The 22,268-nt window shown below is 43.1% G+C and overlaps 2 protein-coding genes across 5 annotated transcripts in view; one reads left to right on the top strand and one right to left on the bottom strand.

Annotated features, from left to right (window-relative positions):
* The window catches only part of LOC139668585 (adhesion G protein-coupled receptor F5-like), a 52,601-nt gene extending 42,630 nt beyond the window's left edge, over nucleotides 1-9,971 (top strand). For 3 of the 4 annotated variants that reach the window (XM_071548229.1, XM_071548228.1, XM_071548231.1), the window contains 5 exons: nucleotides 1,362-2,732; nucleotides 3,669-3,710; nucleotides 3,809-3,868; nucleotides 7,230-7,314; nucleotides 8,975-9,971. In XM_071548229.1, coding sequence (XP_071404330.1) covers nucleotides 1,362-2,732; nucleotides 3,669-3,710; nucleotides 3,809-3,868; nucleotides 7,230-7,314; nucleotides 8,975-9,054 — 1,638 coding nt within the window. In that variant the 3' untranslated portion in view covers nucleotides 9,055-9,971. The remainder of the gene's footprint in view (nucleotides 1-1,361; nucleotides 2,733-3,668; nucleotides 3,711-3,808; nucleotides 3,869-7,229; nucleotides 7,315-8,974) is intronic. The other variant, XM_071548230.1, reaches the window with a different exon arrangement.
* Nucleotides 9,972-18,701: 8,730 nt separating this feature from the next.
* On the bottom strand, nucleotides 18,702-19,265 carry LOC139668541 (taste receptor type 2 member 10-like). The gene has a single exon (XM_071548144.1). It carries the CDS (start codon nucleotides 19,263-19,265, stop codon nucleotides 18,702-18,704), a length of 564 nt encoding a protein of 187 aa, XP_071404245.1.
* Nucleotides 19,266-22,268: the final 3,003 nt, after the last annotated feature.

Raw genomic sequence — 22,268 nt, 5'->3', positions numbered from 1 at the left:
GGGGATGATATTGTCACTGAAGAAGTTTTATAGTTAGTTAGGATCAGGAACAGAAAAGAAAGGTAATGAGGTGAAATCACAGCAAAGACACAGCAGAGTTTATAAAAAGTAAACATTCTTGTAGGAAAATTATCCTTCTCTTAAATTTAGAAGATGGCAATAACCTATGAAAAAAGGAAATATAACAAAGAGGAAATTTTATTTTCAGCACGTGCTGGGTGCCTCAAACCACAGGGGGTCTGGAAGCACACCTCACATTCAAACTTCATGCTTTTTGTAGTTTACAAAGTCCTGCCCATTTTCATCACATAATGCATATTCATCGGCTTGCTGGTCTTGCCGTAAGAAATGTCTTCTCCAAAGAGAGAGTGGGGTGTCATCTTCTCCTTAATTAGTTGTGAAGAATCCCCCACACACTAGAGGAAGGGTCTCCTTTGTTCACAGAGACCACCACATATAAAAGAGGCCTTTGTGCACAGGTGCCTCTACATGTTTATGTTTAGTACTTGGACATGAACCAGCAACGTGCTCTTGCAGCTCAAACACCCAACTGAGTCCTGGGCTGCCTAACAGAAAGTGGGACCAGCAGGTCAATGGAGGTGATTCTGCCCCTCTACTCTGCTCTAGTAAGACCCTACCTGCAGTGCTGCATTGAGCTCTGGGGTCCTGAGCACGTGTTGGAGCAGGTCCCAAGGAGTGTCAAAAATTTGTTAGAGGGCTGGAGCAGCTCTCATATGAGGACAGGCTGAAAGAGTTGGGGTTGTTCAGCCTGGAGAAGAGAAGGCTCTGGGGAGATGGTATTGCAGCCTTTCAATATGTAAAGGGTACTTATAGGAAGACTTTTAACAGGACCTGTAGTGACAGGACAAGGAGGGATGGTTTAAAATGAAAGAGGGTAGGTTTAAATTATATTTTTAATTCCCAGAACCATGTTCAAGCAAGAAATAACAAAAGAAATCCTAGAAATATTTGGGAGCCTTGATTGTAAGCTACAGAGGAAAAGCATTGCTTTTCTAAGCAGAAAAGTGCTAAAAGACTCAATGGTTTATAGCTGGAGAAGCCTACATTAGACAGACCAAGAAATCAAAGATAGCACAAAAGCTGAGAAAGGAAGGAAAGAAGGTTGGAGAAGAAAAAATACTTAGTAATATCTCAAAAAAAAAAATAGTCAGCTCTGGTTTTGGAAACCTTAACTTCAAAATAGAGCATGGAAAGGGTTAACAAGTGAAGGTTTCACATGGATTGAGCAAAATAAAAAAGTGCTGGGCTTCTACAAAAGGCCAAGACCATGCATAAATTATCATCAGAAACAACAATTTGTGTGGGATTTCAGTAACTGCATTATTCTGTTGTTGTTCCAGAATTTCCTCTCCACAGTGGACTTAATTGTTGGTAATTCCACAACTAAAGCTTGGGAAGACCTGAATAAAGAGAAGACACATAAAAGTTCTTCCTTACTGCAGTCAGTAGAAAATTTTTCCCTGCGTCTCCAACCAGTTAATAACAACATTCCTTCTGTCTCTGCAAACAGTGTGCAGCTACAAGGCATGGTTATCAAAGAAAATAGCACCACAGATTACAATAAGGACTTTCACAGTACAGAAAACCTCACAGTTAATGTTCTCATTGGTGAAACTGAAATTCAGACTCTAAGCCAAAATTCAACCATTGTCAGTGTGATGTACTCAAACCTTGGACATATTTTACCCCGGAATGAGTCTGAATATGTGAATGGCTTATTGATAACAACAACTGTGAGCAGCAACAGAAGCCAGAAGTTCGAGGTTAATATGACATTTGCAAAGATAAACTTGTCTCTAAAGATGCCCAAATGTGTTTTTTGGAACTTCACACTCAATGAACGTGGTGGGGACTGGGACACTCGTGGTTGCACATCCACAGAGTTAGAAGGTTATGTCATTTGCTCCTGCAGTCACTTGACATCATTCTCCATTCTGATGTCACCTGATAAATCCTCCCAGCTAATCTTCGAAGATTACATTTCCTACATTGGCCTTGCTATTTCGATCTTGAGTTTAGTGGTCTGCATTATAATTGAATCCTTGGTCTGGAAGTACGTGACAAACAACACGACGTCCTACATGCGCCACGTCTGTATAGTCAACATAGCACTATCACTCCTGATTGCCGACGTTTGGTTCATTGTCACTGCCTCCATCAATGACCAAAACCAGCATATGAGCAGAGATATCTGTGTCATGGCCACCTTCTTCATCCATTTATTCTACCTGTGTGTCTTTTTCTGGATGCTGAGCCTGGGCCTGATTCTTTTCTACAGGCTGGTGTTCATCTTACATAACACAAGTAAGACTGCTCAGAAAGCAGTGGCATTCTGCCTGGGATATGTGTGCCCCTTTATCATTGCAGTCATCACCATCGCTGTCACACTGCCAAGGAACAGTTACACCAGAAAGGATGTCTGCTGGCTCAACTGGATGGACAGCAAAGCTCTCTTGGCCTTCGTCATACCTGCCTTGATCATTGTGGCCATGAATTTGTCCATCACCGCCGTTGTTATAATAAAAATACTGAGGCCAACTATTGGAGATAGGTCAAACAGGCAGGAGAGGAACTCTTTGTTTCAAATTGGCAAAAGTGTGGCCATCTTGACACCACTCTTAGGCCTCACCTGGGGTTTTGGCCTTGCCACCATCATCAAAAACAGTCATCGAGCTTTCCACATCATCTTTGCTCTGCTGAATGCTTTGCAAGTGAGTTACACACATTTTTGTTTCCTCTGTGATCATTTAACATAGTGACATTATTGCAGTGCTGTGGTTGACAGGGTATAAAAACAGCTGGGAAATGCTCAGGTTTGCTTTACACAGTCATATTCCAAAAGGGCTCTTTGGGAAACCCATTCCAGGAATCAGCAGTATTTCATATGGTCAGCTGCCTTAACAGATATGCCTTATGGATAAAGCTGACCTAAAGATAACTTCCAACTTTGCCAGTAGCTTTGGGAAGATCTTCATTGCTGAAGATCAGGAAAATAGCCCTGTTACGTTCAGGTGGGCAAGCCTGAGCATCTCTGGTCTCATTTACAGTGTATCTGGAGGCATCACATTACGCTCTTGTGGGTTCAAATATAAACAACATGAAAGTCACCAAGAACTGTGAGCAGCACTAACAATAAAGAGAGAAACTGACCAAAATACACCATTGAGAGTTTTCAGTCAGTATGATTTTTACAACAACATATTTAGGTGGCCAGTAGGATCCCAAAACAGCAAGATTTCTTAAGGAGAAAATAGTTACATCTATTCTCTCACTTTAAGAATGGCATCAAAACTGTGTGCTTCAAACCAAACTCACTGACCTTTTATGTTGTCAGTCTGCTAGTTCATCTGGGGAGAATAGACAGGGCATTTCTTCCACACACAAAGGTACCTTCTTCCAAATATATTTAGGCCATTCAAACTATCTGTGTCATATTGTAGATCAGATATGCACAGAATTTAAATAGGCCAGGGCTGGAGAACTCCTACCACACCAGCAGCCCATTATGTTATACAGAGTTAGAAAAATGCCCTCTGTCAAAGAGTTCAGAGTTTAAATACTCACCACAGACAATGTTTGAGATAATTATGAGATACTGTAATTAAAGGTTGGTGCCATCAAGCTGCATGTAATTATCTCTTTCCCAGGGATTATTCATTTTGGTGTTTGGGACTCTCTGGGACAAGAAGGTAAGAATGCAAACTGTTTCTTAAATTATGTCCAAATGTTTTTGGAATTTGAACAGATTTTTTGTATTTACTGATTGATTAATTTTTTAAAAAAATAGATACAAGAAGCCCTGTTGAAGAGGAATTCAACAACCAAGTGGAGTTCACAGCAATCAAAGGTTAGAACCTTGACCTAAGAATGTATTTCAGATACTGCTGAATAATGTAATTTTCCAAGAGTTTCTTAAGTCAAATACACTTTGTATTCTGGATTATTTATTAGAACTAGGCAGAGGAGACAATAACAACATAAATATGAATATACTCCCCTTTTCCAAAGTTCATTATTTCACCTATAATTGGTGAAAAAAAAGAGAAGGAGGTTGGTGGACATTTGCTCTAAATTTCACAAGAAAAAAAATATAAAATGTAACTGAAACTTTTGTTAGAAAATTTCTGAGGCACAATTACTTATTCACAATGTGAGAGAAATGCAAGGGAGACTTCTTGGGGAAGATGCCCTTCAGCTACGACCAGGAGAGGATGGATTTACTGCAACTTGAACTAATGAGACAAGGAGGCAGGTTAGCCTCCCCTTTCTTCTGGGAAGAGATAATGGAAGTATGAATCTTTTGTCAAAATCATGTCCATGTGTTGCAAAGGCTCATATTTTAATGAACAAAAGACAGAAGATAAATTAATGTGTTTCTGGAAGAGGAGAGACTTTGGTCCCATACCCAGCAAACTCACAAGTTTAACACAAAATATTCCGGGGCTAAAAAAAAAACCCTCAAACCCAAGAATCTTGCAGACAGGGACTGGATCTTTAAGGGAGATCCTGGAAGGCTTCTCTTCCATCCACAGTGCTTCTCTGGCCTAGTGGTTCTTGCACTCCTCCCTGCACTGAAGCACAGCTTGGACAGACATCTGGAAATGCACCTGCTCAGAATATGCATCCACATTTAAGGGAGAAAACAGTTCCACTACCACCTTTAAAAGAAAAACAAAGCTCACACAGTTCCCCAGGAAAATGGCTGTTGAAGAATACAGTTAGGGAAGAAACACAGGTGGTGTTCCTGCTGAAAAGAGATGTTAGAAAATCCCACTCATCAAAGCAAGGGAAATTAGAGCAGGTTGCTTAGGACATTGCCCATCAGATTTTCAATATCTCTAAAGCTGGACAATACACTAACTCCTAGGACACAAAAACTGTGATGTTTTGTCACCACAAAAATATCTTTTTTTTCTTATGATTAAAAGGAATTTATTTCATTTCAATTTGTGCTCCAGAGGTAAGACTCTGAAAAAATGTTCCATAACTGTTTGAAAAGGGTAAAAGTAAGGCTCAGTTGCTATAGGCTCTGTGCAAGCATGGAGCTAGACTGTGCTGTGCCAATCCCATCTCTCTCTTCACACCTTCCAGCCTTTAGCAGCTCCTGGTTCCCCTGTTCATGTGTCCTTCACTGCCACAGATCTCTCAGCACCATCAGCCTTTCATCCAAAGTAGCTAAAGGGAGGCAGAGCTGTTTAAACCGTAGGGGAAATGCTGACATGGAGACAGACACTGGGCTAGAGGATCCTTGGATCCAAGGGCAAATCTATTCATGGCATTAAGCAACCAGTACCCATTAGAAAGGATGGGGAATGGTCTCCCCATGTGAACAAAGGAGTAAAAGCACAGTATTAAAGGCTTCTACAATGAGACTTGACACAAACCTTTGAAGCAGAACACAGCAGGCTGACCACAAAAGGGGCTTATGGCCTCAGTGACCAGGGTGTGTCCTACAGCCCAAGGAGAGGGCCAAGAGCTGAGGCTGTGGACTGACCACCTTACAAATGACTCTGCTGGTTGGAAACATGTTGTGCCTGCAGAGTTGTTTGTCATCCTCTCCCTGCTATTGCCAAAGGAGTGTTCATCTCCACTTCAGCACTAGAGGAGCCACATTCCCGGACACAGATTGTAGAAAAGTTTCAACCAACAGGAATAAAATATCTTTATCTGAGATTGCTGCAGGAGGATGGATAACTGTGTATTCTGACACAGAAATGCTTGTTTCAATTTGCACTTCTGCATTTACCAAAGATGCCAGGATGTGTAAGAATCATAGATTGGTTTGAGTTGCAGGGGGCCTTAAAGATCATCTAGTTCCAACTCCCACCTCCCTCCCTACCCCAATGGTGTTAGCATCATTCTTAGATGACAATAAATCTTAATTTTATATTGGTATCTGAACAGGGTTTATTCAGAAGAGCCTGTACAGGTAGTGCTAAAGAGCTAGGAAGCTCACTTAAAAGTCAGGATAATTAGGAAGAGGAGTACATAGGCTCAAAGGAATTAAGGAGTCCATTAAGATGGAACTGTCTGTTCAGAAGAATGGCACTGGATCACTCCAACTTCCACAGGATTCACAGAATTGACAAAGTGGGAAATCACCTCCAGAAATCATCTAGTACCACCCTCCCACTGAGAGCATGGTCATCTGGAGCTCAGAGCAGTGTCAAATTGGGCTCTGTGTAGCTCCAAAGACGGAGACACCAGAATCAATCTGTGCAGCCTTTTCCTGTGTTTGACTACCCACTCAGGGAAAAGGTTTCCTCCTAAGTGGGATTTCCTGTATTTCTATTTGTTCTCAATGCCTTGTGTCCTTTCACTGGGCACCAAGGAGAAAAGTCTGGCTCTGTCTTCACTCTCTTCTGGTCAGACAGCCCCCGGTATGTCCTGATATGTAGGTTTGTTCATGCCCAGGGACAGGAGGACTTTGCATTTCCCTCTGCTGTACTTCATAAGATTCCTGTCATCCCATTTCTCCAGCCTGTTGAGGTCTGATTATTAACAAATAAAACAATAACAAAGTCTTTGTTCAAACCTTTTATACATGATTCATTTACCGTCTTCCTTATAAGTGACACTACACAACACTGCTTAATTTCCCCTGCCATAGTACAAACAACAAATGAAGAGAAACTGAACAGAAAAACATGTGTTTTCTGTGCCGTTTTTAAACACATCTTATGGCGTAATCTAATTAAATGCTCAAACCACTCCAGAACTGAAAAAGAAACTTCATTTTAACAGCAAAAACTTCCTTTCCATCTGGACTGCAGAGAGTTGTGTTCTAATGCCCTCTAGTGTGTCAAGTTAAATTTGCCTGGGATTATCAGTCTATAGGCTGTCATGGACAATCTCTACTCACATAAATCCTGGCTTTTCTGGCTACCTTACTGGCTATACTGCCTCAGATAGGGGACCAGAACACCCTACTGCCCAGTATGGCTTTGGAGCCTAAGCTATCTTCCCTGGGCAAAACTTAGAGACAAGCTCTGTGTGGCCTGTAGTCCCTTTTCAAGTTGATCTCCTTCATCACCTCCATAAACATGCAAATGTGTTACCTTGATGCCTCACAAACATTTAAGTTGGCCCTCTGTGGATTGCTTGCTTCTATTGAACAACAGTTTACTGGAACCTTTTTATTTCTCCCTCAAATATGGCTACAAATAAAGTTCAAGGCTTTTGACAGAAGGCAATTTTCTCTTTTTCAGTCATCCTCCCTGATCCTAGTGACACCAATGCTTGCCATGAGCTACCCATTTTCAAGAACCTTTAACAACTTATGTGGGAAAACAGGTATGTGACGATAGATCTCCGTTACTGAAGCACAAACAAGGGTTTGCCTGCGTTCTTGCTCTCAGGATCAGTCTGTTCTGATATCTATTAACCTATTTGTCTATCCATGCATCCATAGATGGCATTTAATCTTCTAATGCAAAGGAACTGTAAGAAGTCAATTGTAGCTAAATGGTAGCAGCATAGTTGTCTATCTCTAAAACAGGTATTGGATGCTTGCATGTTTCACCAATTCTAAAACCCACTAACTGAATTGTGTTTTGAGTTTAATGAGATCATGACATATTTCATTCTTTATTCATGTAGTCTTCATCACCCTAAAGCCATATCTCATCAAAGGTTCTCTGACTGTCATTTTATGGACATCACCATTTAACTTAGGACTTTATTTTCAGAAAGCATTGCTGGAAATATAATTTCATTCCTAAGTGGATAATCTTTGCATCCAAACATTGTCCAGAGAAGAAAGTGACATGTGGTCAAAGCAGGACATGAAGCAGTTTACTGTAGACAAGCATGTGCTTTTAAAACCATGTTTATTAGTCAGATAATGGAAAAAAGAGACATGAACACTTTAGCCAGTGTCTTGGGTTGAGCTGGCAAAACACCAGCTGTCCAGAACAAAGTGTCCCTCCCCCCCCCCAACCAGCCAAGGGAAGAGAAGAGGGAGAGAGAGAAGGAAAACTTTCAAACCAGGTTTATGCTGAAACAACTACATGTATTTAGACAGAGAAAACAGAAAAGTAGGAGAAAACCACAATATAACACACACTTAGACAAGTTATGTATAGTATAACAAGGAATAATTTCCCACTTCCCAATTAATACAAAGCCCATTACTCTAAATTCATAAGCACTCCAAAAGACACTCAGCAAGAAAGTATAACAACAAAATATTTCTACTTTCCTGAATGCAAACAAAATGCAAGCAGAGGCAACAGGAGCAGGGCCCAGCATAGTAGAGGAGCTGCCAGATGTCCTCCTCTTAGTGCAGCCATGATTGGACTAACTAAGCCACTACCACACACTGGATTTACCCCCTTTGAGATGATGTAGTATGGTATGGAATACAATATTATTGGCTAGAAGAGGTCAGCTGTTAGCTAGCTCAGCCCAGCTTAAATCAGCTGACAATCCTAGGCCTAGTTGAACTTTAAAACCTAAGTTTAGGCCCACCTGGCTAAACCCATAACAGCCAGACACAGGAGCCTCCCACCAGAAGAATGAGACTTGCCCATAACTGCTTTCCATACTTCTGCCACCAGAAACTCCCCTATTATTATCGCTCTTCCACACTCTGCTCTCGGGCTCTGTGCACTTGAGTTTTAGTTATCCTTGAGATCACAAGAGGGAGGGAGCTGGGATTCATCTCAAGAGCCTGTGTTCTGGATGCATGCCCCTGCTCAGGGAGAACCACTAAGACCCTCCATTTGTGTGAGTAAATTACTATCCTATGATTGGCCGTTCAAGCTGACATGTCCTGGCTGTGTTACCAAACATGATGAGTTCTGTGGTTGCTGGCGTTGCTGTAATCCATGTGGAGTCAGGGCTGCAGGGCAAATCAAAGCCACCCGGGTCATTAGAACTGTCCCTGCTTTACGCTGCCAGCATGTCCCGGGATATCTGTCCTAATGTCTTACCACTGTGCTTTGTTTTGCAGGAAAATACAGAGTATCTTCTTCAGAGCCATCCACCTCTTCCTCTGAGAACACTTCTAAGGCATATTCTTTGCTAAACTGAAGCACTGCAAATGCTAAACCACATAACTCTGAAAGGACCTCTGCCCTTTCCACATACACACAAAAAGTACCTGGGAGTCATGGAGAAGTGAACTGCTTCATTTTGACTAAACTGTGCCTTGGTGCATTCTTCTGGAATAATAATTTCTGGTTAAAGTGCAAGGCAGAGAAGCTGTGGCAGGTGGAATTTTACAGGGTCTGCCAATCCCAGAAGAGATGACAAAGATTTGAAAGCCTACAAGTGCAAGAAAGGACATTGGGAATGAAGAATTCTCAGCCCTTAAGCAGGTGCTTAGCACTATGCAGTACTGAGCCATGAATTGCAGTGCTATCCACAACTGTTGTGCAGTGGTTTTGGTATTTCCCCTATCAACCCTCTGAATGATCCCAAAGGCCTGTGCAGATACACAAGTACCTCATAGCTTCTCTCCCACCCTCATATTAGACTCTGAAAAGGTATAGGGTATAGTGGTCTCCACTTTCTATTTAAGACTTTCTGGAACCAAAAATTCCCAGCTTAGAAGGTCCATTTCAGATCTTTCCTTCTGACTTAGCTAAAATGAAGACCGTGATGAATCCTGTGTGGTCTTCTTACAGATGGAATGTACTGAATGCTCCATGAGGTATATTTTTGGACAAAAGGGAGCTTTATATCCTTAACAATATTTGTCCTTCCCTTGATAAGTAATGTGATAAGACAGAGATGGTTGCTGCCCTCTGCCACAGAGGGGACTGCATTTACTTAATGTGTAGTAGTGTTAAGTATGCAAGGAGTGTCTTGTAAAGTCTGTTTGTTTGGGTGTCTTCCCAGAGGAAAATCACACTTGGAGGGCTCAGAGAGTCACCTCTGCAGTGAATATGAATCACTATGTGCCAGGCAGGATGAATGGTTTGATATAAATTATTGCTTTAACACTAGATTTGTGGAACCAGTTATTTCCAAGTCAGTATACCTATAAAAGCAGGACTCGCAGAGGGCTTTAAGAGAACATGCAAAGTATTTATAACACACACAAATGGACAAAACTTAATGTAAAATATGATAGATGAAATAATGAAGACTTAGATATAAGGCCAATATCAATTACTGCTGTGAGGTGGTACAGCCCCATTTGGTTGCCAGGGAACTTTGGGCTGAATCAGGATGGAAACTGTTCCCTTCAGTTATAAGCATGTGTGACTGGTATGGGCAAGGGTGATGACTGAAGAAAATCAAGCATCAATCAGATGCAGTATTTATATTGAAAGCAATTGCCTTTTGCTTCAAGATGTAAATATAATACTAGAACTAGAACATATTTAGAGATGATATCCAGAATGTCTGAACTGCACAGCTGGTGGAAACTTGAAAATCTGCCCTTTGCACATTATTCCAACCAAAACTTGCCCTTGGGTAGCCCTTTGGTCTAAGTCACTCTGGAAGTTTCTTGTGCAGTCTTGACTAGCTGCAGAACCATCCACTCCCACTGAGTTACAACAGGTTTTACATAAACTGCAAAGTCTGAGTCCCTGTAGACAGTCCCAGACCCACACCATGTCTGCATTGAAATACAGACATTGCATCTCTGAGGTTTCACTATGCCTCCAAGTTTGGCATAGTGAGCCTGGGTCTTGACTGTGTGTGAATGTGAGGTCAGGATGTGATGCCAAGCTGTCTGACACCAAAGGTCCATCTTTGAGTGGCTCTTCGAAGGCAAAGTCCTTGCCCTATTAGAAAAGCCATGACAATTCATCAAAGAGAAGCAGCTAAGAAATTAACTGTGCAGTCTTAGGGCCAAGGCTTCACTTGTATACATGCACTGATCAAGATAAATGAGAGAAGGAAAAGTGGGAGTGTGCTGAATGGAGGAAGAAGGGAAAACACAGGGCAGCTGCCATCCTGTACCCCTTCCCCCTACTCTCAGCAGCAAGAACCAAGTCATTGGCATAGGCAATGTGGGCAGTGGGCTTGCCAACAGATTTCTCCCTTCAGGAGTCTGGCATTTTTGGCAGCTAGCCTAGTTCTTCAGTTTGTCCTGATCCAATGCCTCCATTCACACCCCATTCCTGAAATCAAGGCTGTCACAGGGCTCACTCCCTGATGGTTCCTGTCACTTGTGTACCTCCTTCTGCTTAACTACAAGGCACAAAGTTACAACACATGACAATGTGAGCCTACAAGTTCACCTAATATCTGGAAAGAGTGGGATCTCCCCCTTAATCACATTTATAGCATTGGATGGAGAACAGTCACTACCTTAGCCTCTTCCTCTGATTTATTCCAACACAGGAAAAATTGTAAAGGAAGGGATTGTGACATACAGGTCTCTGCAGCACAGACTTGCCTTCTCTCACATTCCCTTCTTAGAATTTTTTGATTGTGATGATTGCTGAACCACTTTTACATATGCTTCAAGCTCACATTTCACCCTTCATTCCTGAAAAACTTTGGGAACCTCTGATATGAACGATGCACAACCAGGACTGTTTTATCCACACTAATGTGAAGATCAATGTGCCTCAGAACTGGACTGTACAGCTGTGCAGTTCTGGAACATTTTTTTTGGACAACATAGCCAGTTCTGTTCTGGTCCCTGATGTTTTCACAGCTCAGCAGTCTGGCTGGCATATTTATTTCTTACAATGTCCCAGGAAACAACTACATGGTATGCTCAACTGCATGTTACCTCACGTAGCAGCCTCACGTTGTATGCATTAATCCAATGAGCAGAAAAAAGGAGATTAATTTCTTTCAGGGTTGCTTCCTGTACTCTCCAGCACTCATCTCCTTCCAGTCATGTGAGTTTCCATGGTCTTTTTCACATATCTCTGCCCCACAAGTTTAGGGCCTCCCTGAAACTTTTCCCCATACAAACAATGCTTTCTGCTGGTGTAGCCTCCCTCACCCACCTTGTCACCATCAGCTGCTAGGAAACTGGATGTGCCATGGGGAGGGCAGACCCGTGGAGGTGATGAAGATCAGTCTGGGGCTTGCTAGGGGTGAGATGGCATATTCTGCCCATCCCTCCCTCTGTGGTGGCTCTAACAAGCTCTGCCAAACTTTAATGCTTGTAAACTCACAACAAGAACTCTCTGAGGCTTTTAGTCCTCAGCAGCTGACAGAAATTTAGAAAACCAGGGAAAGGCATATGATACAATCTACACAAAAACTAGGATAATGTCTTTGAACTTCTACACTTTCCAAAGTCCTTTTCCTTTTTCTTTGTGATAAGTTATAGAATCAAAGACTCATTTAGGTTGGAAAAGACCCCTAAGATCATTGAGTCCAACCATTCCCCCAGCATTGCCAAGTCCACCACTGAACCATAACCCTCAGTGCCCCATCTGCATATCTTTTAAATACTTCCAGGGATGGTTCCTGAACCATGTTCCTGGGCAACCTGTTCTAAAGCTTCACAACCCTTTCAATAAAGAAATTTTTCCCAATATCCAACCTAAACCTCACCTAGTGTGACTTGAGGCTGTTTCTGCCCATTCTATCAGTTGTTACCTGGGAAAAGAGACCAACCCCCACCTGGGAATACAACCTCCTGTTAGGGAGTTGTAGAGAGCGATAACATTCCCCCTGAGCTTCCTTTTCTCCAGGCTGAGTCCCACCAGCTCCCTCAGTCAATCCTTGTGCTCCAGATCCTTCCCCAGCTCCATTCCCTTCTCTGGAGAGACTCCAGAACCTCCATGTCTTTCTTGTCATGAGGGACCCAAAACTGAACCCACATCAGTGTCTCAGCAGTGTGGCTGAGCCTGCTGGGCCAGGCTGCATGTAATGCCAGCCCTGGCCTAAGGTTCCCCTTTGGCAGTTAAACCAGGAACTGGGAATCATGCCCTAACCCCAAGGGCAGCGGATGGAGCTACTGCACCAGGGAGGAGAGCTGTGAATGACCACAGCTGATGCGGGGCACGGCTCCTGCCACCTTCCTCAGGCTCCCTGCCTGGGTGCCTCACATCAGCTATGTCCTGGGCTGTACTCAAGCTGTGTGACATGAAAGACTGAAAGGATTGGGTTGGAACAGGTCCAGAAGAGGCCACCAAGGTGCTCAGAGGGTTGGAGCATCTCCACTATGGAGACTGATGGAGAGAGTTGGGATTGTTCAGTCTGGGGAAGAGAAGGCTCTAGAGAGAGTTTAGAGCACCTTCTAATACCTAAAGGGGCTCCAAGAGAGCTTGAGAGGGACTTTTTGCAAGGTCATGTAGAGTTAGGACAAGGGGCGATGACATTAACCTGAAAGAGAGCAGGTTTATATTAGATATTAGGAAGGAATTCTTTCCTGTGAGTGTGGTGAGGCCCTGGCACAGGTTGTGCAGAGAAGCTGTGGCTGCCCCATCCCTGGACATGTCCAAAGCCAAACTGGATGGTGCTTTGAGCAAACTGGTCTACTGAGAGGTGTCTCTTCCCCTGGCAGGGGGTTGGAACTGTATGATCTTTAAAGCCTTTTCCAACCTGTCACATGAAAAGGAGGGGCAGAAATGCAAAGAATTCTTGTCCCACCTGTATTAATATAAAGTTATTAGCTATATGCACCCTTGGAACAATCAAAGCTTTATGAACCCAACACTGCCCTCCTGACATTGGACAGAACACAGGCTGGAAAGATTTTCGACCTTCCTGTGAGTACCACACTTGAGCCTGGGAGAACTTATTAGCTATAAGCATTCCAGAACATTGAATTCTTATGAACCCAACACTGCCTGCCTAACACTGGGCAGCACACGGGCTGAAGGGTCTTCAACACTCTGCTGTGAGGACCACACGTAATAGCAAGAAAAGAACTTTCTCTATAGCAGCTCCCCAAATAACTGTTATTAAGACAAGAAAGTATATGACAGTTATTGTGGGGTTTGCGTTGCCAGTGAGAATGTTTAGCTGCATGATTGTATTTAATTGATGACCAAAAACCCCAAAAGAAACCAGTAGAAAAAAACATTCTACAGGCAAGCACACCAAATTTAAGTTTCAATACAGATCCCCCATATGGCCAAACCCATAACATATTCCACCCCTTATTCCATACCATATTACGTCACTCATATCTTAGATCTATCTATTTCAGCACAGTCTTTGTTCTTTCCAGGGCCATCTTCCACCCCTCCATATTGTAGGCAATAGTCCATTAGGATGGGGTAGGTACTTTAGGCAGGAAAAAACAGTTCATCATTGGACACCAACACCAGTTCAGGTCAGGTCTTCTTCATCTGATGGTTAATGTCCTGCAACACAGAACTCAAAATGCAAGTTACCTTTTCTTCTCAAGGTTAAATGACCTTGAGGCACACATTGGGATCATCCCATCCCCTTTTCAGAGGTCACTATACCCTCATTAGGGTCAGCCCCGGTTGGTACTTGGATGGGAGACCTCCTGGCAATGCCGGGTGCTGTAGGTTCTAATCCCGAGGGCCTCACTGTCACCGTCCAGGCTCGCTCGGCCGCGGCAGATGAACCTCAGGAGCAAAGGGTGAGGCCAGTTCTGCACATGCTGTGCCTCACCTAAACAACCCAGACTGGAAGGACACACCCACGTGGGGAGAGCCCCTCCCAAATCTTGGTTCTCGAAGCCTGGCCATGATGATGTGGGGTTTTTTGGGTTTTTTTTAATTTTTTTTTTTTTAATGCTGAAACTAACTACATGTATTTATACAGAAAAGAGAAAATTAAGAGGAAACTACAATATAACACACACTTACACAAGTTACATATATATAACAAGGAATAACTTCCCACTCCCCAATTAATACAAAGCCCATTACTCTAAATTCATAAGCACTCCAAAAGACACTCAGCAAGAAAGAGAAAGTATAACAACAAAATATTTCTACTTCCTGAATGCAAACAAAATGCAAGCACAGGCAACAGGAGCAGGGCCCAGCATAGTAGAGGAGCTGCCAGATGTCCTCCTCTTAGTGCAGCCATGATGGAACTAACCAAGCCACTCCCACACACTGGATTTTACCCCCTTTGAGATGATGTAGTATGGTATGGAATACAATATTATTGGCTGGAAGAAGTCAGCTGTGAGCTAACTCAGCCCAGCTTAAATCAGCTGACAATCCTAGGCCTAGCTGAACTTTAAGACCTAAATTGAGGCCCACCTGGCCAAACCCATAACACAGACTTAACTAACAACAGACAACTACTAACCAGAAATACAACCACTTAAAACACAAATCTAGAACTCCCTCAGTAACACAGAGCACCAAAATGACTCATCGCTGTGTTCTTACAAGCATCACTTGCAGTTCTGCAATGGCCTCTCTCTGGCAGCAGCACACACAGCTGCAGCGTTCAACCAGAGCTGTGGATGTCCCCAAAAAACAAAAGAGAAAGTGCAAGCCCGTTCCCTGCCACACCTTCCCCCAGTCTGCCCCCGCCCCCCCCCCCCCAAACCATCAAGCAGGAATTCGTAGCAGTTGACCACTTCTTTTGGTAACTAATAGCATGGGGAGTCAGGCATTCAGTCTTTGAATTCTGTAATGACAGGGGAGAGAGTTTTCTCTTTAACATCCCAACACTGCAACAAATGTCTTCACCATTTGTTGAATGTAGTGGGTAGTGTAGTGACAGGGGATGAGGTAAAGGCAGAGGAATATAACGCATTCTTTGCCTCAGTCTTGTGACAGACTGTCCTCAAAGAAAGCGAACACCTGATCTTGATGGCTTGTAATCCCAGTAAGTGGCTGAATAAAGTGCAGGAAATGAGAATGATGTGGGGGTTTGTTGCCTGTGGTCTCAGGACCAGAGAGGCAGGAACAAAGCAAAGGGTCCCCAGTAGGAGCCCTGCCTTCTCCATAGGGAGGTTGGGCAGAGAGGGATCCATCAAGCCAGGAGCCATCCTGAGGGGGACAGCCAAGCTCCCTCCAGGGATGGTATGTGGTCATGCTTAGCTGCTGCACACATGGGACTCCAGCTTGGAGTTTTCACAGTTGTCCTGGTGACAAGGTAGTATTTTCCAGAGGAGGAAGTCCATGAGTCAGCCACAGCACCAGTCCAGGCCAGGGAAGCCTAAGTGCAGGTTTGCTGTGTAATGAATATTGAAATTTTAGGGTCCAGTTTTGTCTGTGAGAGTTAGGGTACAAAATATCCTGTTCCATGATGGGGGATATAGAGTTGACAGCCTGCAGAGCAGGGAACTCTGTCAAGGAAAGAAGTCATACTTAATTGTCATGACTGAGATGAGTTCACTGACCTTTAGGACAAGAGTTTCATGAGCACAAGGTACACAAACATTTCAAAACATGGTGCTGTGTCCTGCTGGTCATTGCTGAGGTGGTTTATTGGATGAAGTCTTGGCCAAAACATTCCCCATAGGAAGAGGAGGGTTGGGCTGGTGTCACCTTAAAGGTGAGATTCCTCCAAGCTGCTCTTTAACCTGAGACAGACTCTGTGGGAGTTGCTTGGATCCATTAAAATAACCAGAATGTTGAACACCTGATGGCAGTTGTGGGTGCTAGAAAAACTTCTCAGAGGCACAGATGGAGGCCTGTAAGGAAACCAGAGTCCAAGGAAGCTCCATAGGAGCAGGGGGATCTTTTTCTGAACAACTGAGTGCACCCATGTAGCAGGAGTATGGGATGAAGCCCTGCTGAAAAATATACCCCAAGGAGCCACTTGTAGAAAAAATTAAGATACTCTGGAATTTTCAGGCATGAGAGAAAATGCTGTGTAGCCATAGCTACACCTGGAAAGGCTGGTCTTTTCACTTAAGATTGATTTCTCTGCCTCAGCCTGTGGAAACTGGTGATGGGGAGGTGAGTGCAGGTCCCGTAATCCAGGAGGAGATGGTAAGTGACCTGCTCTCCCAATTAGACACTCACAAATCTATGGACCCTGGTGGGACCCAGCCCAGGATAAGGTAGAAACTGGCGAAAGAACTTGCCAAACCACTTTCAACCATCTACCAGCAGCCCTGGTTAACTGGAGAAGTTCCAACTGACTGGGAAAAAGTAAATGTAGGGGTTGTGTCTAGATGAGCTTCTTAAGATCTGCCTCCAGACCTGAGTGACATTTCTGGAGACAGAAATTACCAATTCTGGTACTTGTTTCTTTATGCTGGAACTATTTCATATTATGAGAACCTGCTGGGGAGGGTTGACTTTGTGCAGGTGCCTGACCCCCATCTAAGAAGTTGTCTCCTCTACTCCTTCCTCATCAAGTTCTTCCCCTGATCCAGCACAAACACTCTTTCCTACTGGTGTTTCTGAGCCAGATTCCACTGGGAAGACCCATTCTCACCTACAAGTAAAACCTGACCAGGAGAACAGTCACACAGAGCAGGGCAATCCTGTTTGTGCAGGAAATGGGGCAGAGAGGACACACAGGGCTAGTGTGGAAAGTGGACTCTGCACCCACCTGTGCACCCCACGGCCACTCCTGCATCACTATTTGTGTCAGTGACCACCTCTGGAGAGTGACAGGGATCAACATGTTCACACATCTGCTACTAAGCACTGCCAGACAGGGACACAACTCCACACATTACACTAGAACAGAGGGACAACAGAAAAAAATGTAAACAAAAACCAGAGATATAAACCTGTTGTTTAGTTTAGCTATTTCATTCAGCAAAAGCCCAAGAGTTTTTGGCATGCTTGCAATATTATTACTGCCCTTTTGCACCAGTCCATGTACCAGTATTGTATATTTTTTGTATTACATTAAAAGCATAATGGTTTGGTGGAAAATAAACTCACTTGTATTTCTGCTGGTCTTCAAAGATCAAAGGGCCTGGGTGTGGCTGGGTTTAATTTCTGATGATACCATATTTGGCACTGTAAATCTCTTCACAATCAGTAAGAACTTTCACAATCACAGATTCACAAATCGTGCATTTTATTGCAGAAATAAAAATTTGGAATTGCCTTTGTTACATGCAGTTACTGGATTAGCACTAAATATGTTAAAGAAAAGAAAAGAACAACAATTGATAATTCATTGAGCTTAACTTTACCATCAATTAACCTTACAAACTCAGTTTCACCAGGGTGCAATCTGACACAGCTGGAGGAGCAAATCTTACCAAAGAGCCATCCCTGCTTTTGCAGGAGAAAGTGAAACAATCCCATTGACCTGTCTGTGAAGAGGGGTCATATGGTCATCCTCTGCCCTGGAGGATTTCAAATGCCAAATTTATACTTCTGGGAGAAGTGGAGGTGATACTGTAGTCAAAACCCATCATGAATGGTGGAGACCAACCATCTTATATGCAAATGAAGGATAGCAAGGGTTTTGATTACAGAGGGTCTCACACAAAGGCAGAACAGAGCAGTGTTAGGATCACTTCCTCTTCTGCACCTCTCAGGCAGCAGTAAGAGGCCTTTACTGGATAATCTATCACCCCATCATCTGACTATTATGCCCATATGGATCCCTTCACCACCCATCTCAGGAATTGAGGCATTATTACTACAACCAGAGTTAAATTACTCTGTTTAATAATAATAATATAACTCAAAGATTTATCTAAGTCAAACAACAATAATAATTCATTTAACTTACAATAATTTAGTTCAGTAAATATGAATGAAGCTTGCTTAACTTAGATGGGAAAGAGTGAACATCTGTATAGACTATAATGGCTGGAAGGTCCCATTAGAGATTAAATTACTTGGTTTCTACAAGGAAAGAACAAATTTTCACAAGGGTTCCAGCCACAGTTCCTACCTCATGCAAACCTTGCACTTCACAGAAGAGAGAATCCTTAGAAGTGTGTTTTCCAGTTTGGGATTGCTGAAAATCAAAACAAGGGAATGAATACCTGGAAAAGCATACAGGTACACAAATACAAGAAACGTCATAGCATTTTCATTCTTCTCAGCAGAATAAATTATTGTCAAGATCAAACACATAAAGTTGATGCTGTACATTATTAGGAAGGAGAGAATAGTTTTTATGGCTTTGATGTGGGCATCCATGCTGAGGTCCTTCATGGAGTTTGTCTGCATGTTGCGTTTGTGTCTCCAGAGAGACAAGAGAAGGAGAAGGGCAGAAAGAAAGGAATGTATCCATGCAATGCACAAATACCAAAACCTGGAGCATCCCAGTAACATCAAGATCTTCTCATTAGAGTTCAAAGTTTTCCTTTTGATCCAAGCCATGCAAAGCATAGAAGCAATGAAAGCATTTATCCACATGCCAGCCAACGTCTCAAAGGTGATGATGGCCACAATTGTGGCAATATATGAAGAGACATTGGATTGCTCTGGAGAGTGACAAGCTTCCATGGTTGGAGCTGGGGAGCAGTGCTGTGCTGGACAAGGGGGCTGTTGCACCAATGCCAAACGCAGATCAATGCCTGCTGTTCCCTGAGTATGGAAGAGGAGCTTTATAGAGCTGCTGGGGCGGGGTGGGGGGGTGTGGGGAGGCAGGATTTTGGTGCTACTGCTCTTGAGAGGAGGGCAGGTGCAGGGATGTAAATGTAAATGTAAATGTGCTGGGTGCCAGTGTCACTCTTCACGATCTGAATTTTGGTTGAGGAGGGCTGTGTTGTGTGGCACAAAGAGCAGAGATGTTTTTCTGCAGTGGACATTGCTGTGGTTTTGTGAGTGACCCATATTTGGTCTGTGTCAAGCCTTCAGGATCTGAGATATTTTGCCCATGGTCACCTGTGATGCTCATGTAGAGCAGAGGTTGTGCTCATCAAAGCACTGTCAGGGGAATGCAGTGTCAGTAATGAAGTCAGAGACTCAAAATCTGAAGGTCATACATGTTCATCTCCTTTACCCTTTGTTCCTTATATCTTCTTAACAGTCCCACCTTAGTACTGGCCAAGAGGATATGCACATATTTTCTCAGTAAAAATGTTCAGAGCATTATTCTTGTTTTCATCTAATTTTAGGCACTATTTTAAGTTTTGGATAATTTTTGAGAAAAACCAATAGGAAATCACTGTTAAAATTATATGTATCTCTCCTGTTTTTACTGGTCCCAAGCTCAAATTTGACAATACTTGAGATTATATTGTAACATGCAGTACAATTTCCCAGCAATACCTGAGCCAATGCCCAGAAACCAATGCCCTGGAAGTCCAAGAGCCTACTGGTGTTTCTCAGCTATCTCAGATGTCTAAACTATTGGTTTATCTGACAAAAGATACTATCTCTCCTTATGTCCTCTGCCAAAATTACTCCAGTCAGGGAATTTTGCTGTCAGTCTTCTGCTCTTTTATCCAAGGAGATATTACTTCTACATGTTGGGTGGTTTTTTTTTAAGCCACAGTTATTCGTTATCTCTATCTAGAATTATTGATATATGTAGTACTTTAAAAGAAGAGCAAGTGCTGTTGTTATCCTCTGCTGTGTGTTTCAGATCTGAATGCTGAGGTTGTTAACCTGGTCGTGTTTGGTAAGTTCAGTCTCATGTGTTGCTTTCAAACCCTATGAAGGGGACCAGACTTACCTGAAATTTGAGAAGTTGGATGGGTAATTCTTTATCAACAGTTTGCTTGGTACAACTCTGATATGATAGTTTTTCCAACCAAGGAGACATTTGTTTTCAGTCTTGCTTGTATGAAGGACAGAAATACCTGAGCCACATTTCTGTCTCAGAGTTTATTTGTGTTACACTGGAGTTAAAACCAGTGCAAACAGATTAACAAAAGGTATTATCTGCATTTGCTGACACCATTTAGTACCTGTGCCTAGGAATCCAGGGTAGATCTGCCATTGGGTGTGGGAACACTGATGCACAGCAATTTTGGGCACTTCATACGAAACAGTGTATGAGGGTATAAGGCACCTGCTGTACTTTCCTGTGCTCTTCTGCTACTCTCCTTCCTATATTGGTTGAGCTGGGGCTACCCAGAGTGGAAGAGTAATAGCATTTCCCATCACCAGCTCCTTTACAGGAACTTCAGCCACCTGAAGAAAGAACATGCACTGCCCTCCAGGGAGGGCAAAATGAAACTAGTGCTGGAGCACCTCTGCTGTGGAAACAGGCTGAGAAAGCTGGGGCTGTTCTGCCTGAAGAAGAGAAGGCTCCAGGGAGACCTTACAGCCCCTTCCAGAGCCTAAAGGGGCTAAAAGAGAGCCCTTATATATATGAGAACAAATATATGCTCTCAGAATTATTCATCTTTTGATGTCCTCTTTAGGTTCTCGAGTCATTTTAAAGTTAAAGGGAATAAAACTGAAGTGTTTTTCAGACTGCTCTGATTTTGCTTCAGATTTTTGTTCATTTTTCACATCCACTGCTGCACATCTGCAAATATGCTCTTTGTGATGTGTTTTGACTGCCTTTGCTCACCTGTGAAAAGATGATGCATCTTGAGACATGGCTGTCTTTTACTAGGAGTTTGTCCTGATCAGATTAGACACCAGTGTTGAAGACCCATGTATGCTATGTGAAAGGTCTGTCTCTGGGGCATTTATTCTCAAAGTAAGGAAAGTTCTCCATACTTTTTCCTCTGCAATGTGACCTCTTACCAATAACTTCCTGTTTTGATTTGTTTGGAAGAGAATATGTTGCCTAGGTTGAAGAACTGACTCTTTTCTAGGCCAGGCACATTTCCAATGCAAAACCTACTTGCATTTGAGGTTTCTTCACAGTGACATTCAGTGTCTCCCACCAACACTGCTTGGTGCAGTATGTGAAGAGCCTCCAAAGCACTTTTTCTTCTTTTCCTAGTCAAGCCCTGTGCATTATGCTGTGGGTGGTGGTGTTAATTGCACAAGCCTTTTCCCACCTAATTGCTGAAGACAGAGGTGGACATGCTGACTTTCATGTCTTGTAACTTTGGGTGTGAAATGAGGAAGCAGGATTCCATTGCCCATGTTAAGGGCACTGAGGCACTCTAGGGCACATAGGACATTTGCAAAGGGATAACAGGAACAATGCAGGACCTGCGGGAGAACTAGAGATTTTTGGAGCCTTGGCTCACTTAGCCCATATACCCTTCCTGCCCCACATCCTCTGAGGAAGAAGACAGCAAAGGGCAGAATAAGAGGTTTTGATCTCTGAAACCCACCAGAAAAGAAAGTGACATCAAGCTGGAAGGCCAAGGATCTACTGATGTGTGTGAGCACTTCTAGAGGCAAAGAATGGCCTGCTGTGCATCGAAGGACCTCAGTTCCGGGACAGGATCAGCTGTGGGAAAGCACTGTCAGGGCATTCATAATCATATCTTTTATACCTATAATCTTTACAATATGATGTTACTTATTAATTGAAAATGGCACTGGACCAAATTCTAATGGCACTGGAGTGCCATAAACCTGGAGAAATTCTGC

Source organism: Pithys albifrons, chromosome 2 (assembly GCF_047495875.1).
Source record: "Pithys albifrons albifrons isolate INPA30051 chromosome 2, PitAlb_v1, whole genome shotgun sequence".
Taxonomy (NCBI): Eukaryota; Metazoa; Chordata; class Aves; order Passeriformes; family Thamnophilidae; genus Pithys; species Pithys albifrons.
The sequence above is the reverse complement of the archived record's forward strand: the minus strand, read 5'-3'. Positions and strand labels throughout refer to the sequence as shown.